This window comes from Octopus bimaculoides, chromosome 6, assembly GCF_001194135.2.
Source record: "Octopus bimaculoides isolate UCB-OBI-ISO-001 chromosome 6, ASM119413v2, whole genome shotgun sequence".
Lineage (NCBI taxonomy): Eukaryota > Metazoa > Mollusca > Cephalopoda > Octopoda > Octopodidae > Octopus > Octopus bimaculoides.
The window spans coordinates 96,264,644-96,267,341 of NC_068986.1; the positions used below are offsets into that span (position 1 = coordinate 96,264,644).

The 2,698-nt window shown below is 35.6% G+C and overlaps 1 protein-coding gene across 1 annotated transcript; it reads left to right on the plus strand.

Moving 5' to 3' along the window:
* The first annotated feature begins 1,772 nt into the window (after positions 1 to 1,772).
* LOC106871472 (histone-lysine N-methyltransferase SETMAR-like) lies at positions 1,773 to 2,414 on the plus strand. The gene has a single exon (XM_014917948.1). It carries the CDS (start codon positions 1,773 to 1,775, stop codon positions 2,412 to 2,414), a length of 642 nt encoding a protein of 213 aa, XP_014773434.1.
* The last annotated feature ends 284 nt before the right edge of the window (positions 2,415 to 2,698 follow it).

Genomic DNA, 2,698 nt, shown 5'->3' on the forward strand with positions numbered 1-2,698 from the left:
TCAGAAAACAATTTGGGACTCATAATGAAAACAGTGGACAAATAAATAACTGTTTCCACCAACACTTTTTGAAAATATTGATTAGACTAAGTGGACAACAGAGTGCCTGTAGCCTTTACAGATTCACCCAGGCAGATGAGTTCACTGTGGCTAATAATATTTAGCCTCTCAAGTTCTACAGATCAATGACATTGAGGGGAAATGTTGGTTGAAGAAGGATTTAACCCTTCAGCATTCAGATTACTCTGTCAAATGTAAGCATACTTAGTCATATTATTTTGAATTAATCACACATTATCTTGTAGCTTTGAGATTTCAACAATGTGACTGTTTGTTTTAAGAATGACATTGTAAGGTAAGTGTGAGAGGCCAGATTTAGTTGGTTTGAACATATAAAGCAGGTAGGATATTTTGGACACATATGGCTGGTCTAAATGCTAAAGGGTTAAAGAAGGTTTTGAAGGAAGTATTTAATGAAGAATTGTTGTTGTTGTTGTTGTTATCATTTAACCCCCAAGTCAACCCTGATTAAACACACTTACATACAAAACCATTTCAACTGTGACCATTTCATTTTTTTTTCCAAACATAGTGTATTTAATGTGTTCCTCATGTTATAAGATAGTAGGGATGGATTCTAGGGAGATCTGGTTACTGTTTTCAGCACATTGAACAACCACTGAGAAGCTTCTCTTATTTAACGCAGAGTATGGAATGTTGTGAGATCATCATTGCTGTCTTTTAACCCATACTTACATGGGTCAGATTATAGTACATTGAGGCAGATTTTTTATGGCCAGATGCCCTTCCTGAGGCCAATCCCTATCTGTTTCCAAGCAAGATAATAATCTCTCAGCCAACAAACAGTATGGATATGATTATGCGGAGAACTGGAAACAAATGACATCATTTGAATGAGCTTTTTGTGTACAAAGATTGCCCAACATTAGTGTTTCTTTGTCTTGATATCACTTGGTTGGTGTCAATGAGCACCAGTGTCATACAAACAGCATTCATCATTTCCAGTCTTCTATGGAAGTACGTCAGGCCATGTAGAACTGTTACCTTCTTGGAAACAGGTAAGGATGTGCAGTAAGAAGGGCATCCTGCTGTAGAAAATCTGTCTCAATGAATTCCACTCAACCCATGTGAGTATGGAATAGGGGTGTAAAAAAATGATGGTTATGATGAATATATATACATCAGGTCATCCCGTAAGTAATGTCCACACTTCTATATTTTCAGTTTGTAAACGCTTTGGCAGTATTTTAGAATGTTTAAATGGCATCAAATAATATTTATATGTATTTGGATATATTTAAACTAATTAAATTTCATTTTGCAAGATAATCTAATTGAAATTTCACTAATTATAGTTCTTCAAACAAGGACATGTCTAAGGAGCATTTGAGGCACATAAAGCTTTATGAATTTAAAAAAAGGAACTCTGCAGCTGAAGTGACTCAAAATATTCCCTCAACTTATGGAGAAGGGTGCCTGAATGAAAGAACTTGCAGAAGATGGTTTGTAAAATTCAGAAGTGGAAATTTCAGCCTTGAAGATGAGGCCTGAACAAGATGTCCAATTGAGTTTGATGATAGCTCCTTTTGGCAGAACTTGAAAAAGATCATGCAGTTTCAGTTGAAGAATTGGCAAACAAGCTTTGTTCAAGCCATACAACCGTTCACCACCATCTTCAACAGCTTGGATAGGTCCCAAAATTCAGAAAATGGGTGCCTCATGATTTGTTTGAAGCCAACTGCAAATACCGAATGGGCATCTGCTTTTCTCTTCATTCTCATGAACTCATCTCACCCTTTTTGGACAGACTGGTGACCGATGATGAAAAATGGGTCTTTTGTCAAAATGTTAAGTGTTGTAGACATTGGCTAGTTGAAAGGGAAAAGACCCAACCACAACTGAAAAGGGAACTCCAGGTGAAGAAGGTTCTTCTCTCTGTTTGGTGGGATTGCAAAGGAATCATCCACTTTGAATTGCTACCAACTAATGCAACAATCAATGCTCAAATCTACTGTCAGCATTTAGTGTGTTTGAAAGCTACTTTGAAGAAAAAAAGGTTTGTCTTAGTGAACTGGAAGTGGGTGGTGTTTCATCAGGACAATACAAGACTGCACACTGCTAAGATCACATCACAGATGATCAAGAAACTTGGCTGGGAGAAAATTACTCATTCACCTTATTCCCCAGACCTTGCTCCTTCAGATTACCATTTGTTCCACAGTGTACAGAATCATTTGGATGGATTAACTCTTGAAACAACCAAGGAAATCAAAACTGACCTTTCAGAGTTCTTCTCTTCGAAACTGAAAGAGTTTTTCACTAATGGGATTAAAATGCTTATAAGTAGATGGAAAGATGTCATAGATAATCATGGAAACTATATTGATGATTAAGTTTCATTAAAACATAAAATTTTATCAATTGTTTTCCTTATTTAATATAGACATTACTTGTGGAATGACCTGATATATGTGTGTTACGCAAACATGAAAATAAAACTTACATTTCATTTTAACAGATATATTTACCAAAATTCCATAAAAATATCTTGAAATACTAAAAAATATAAAATGGCAACAATTTACCCATTGCACCCTGTATGTGTGTGTGTGTGTGTGTGTGTATATATATATCATCATCATTATCATCAACATTTAATGTCCATTTTCCATGTTGG

What these genes read in the sequence shown, in the direction of transcription:
- LOC106871472 (XM_014917948.1), top strand. Translation starts at nt 1,773, where the DNA reads ATGGGCATCTGCTTTTCTCTTCATTCTCATGAACTCATCTCACCCTTT.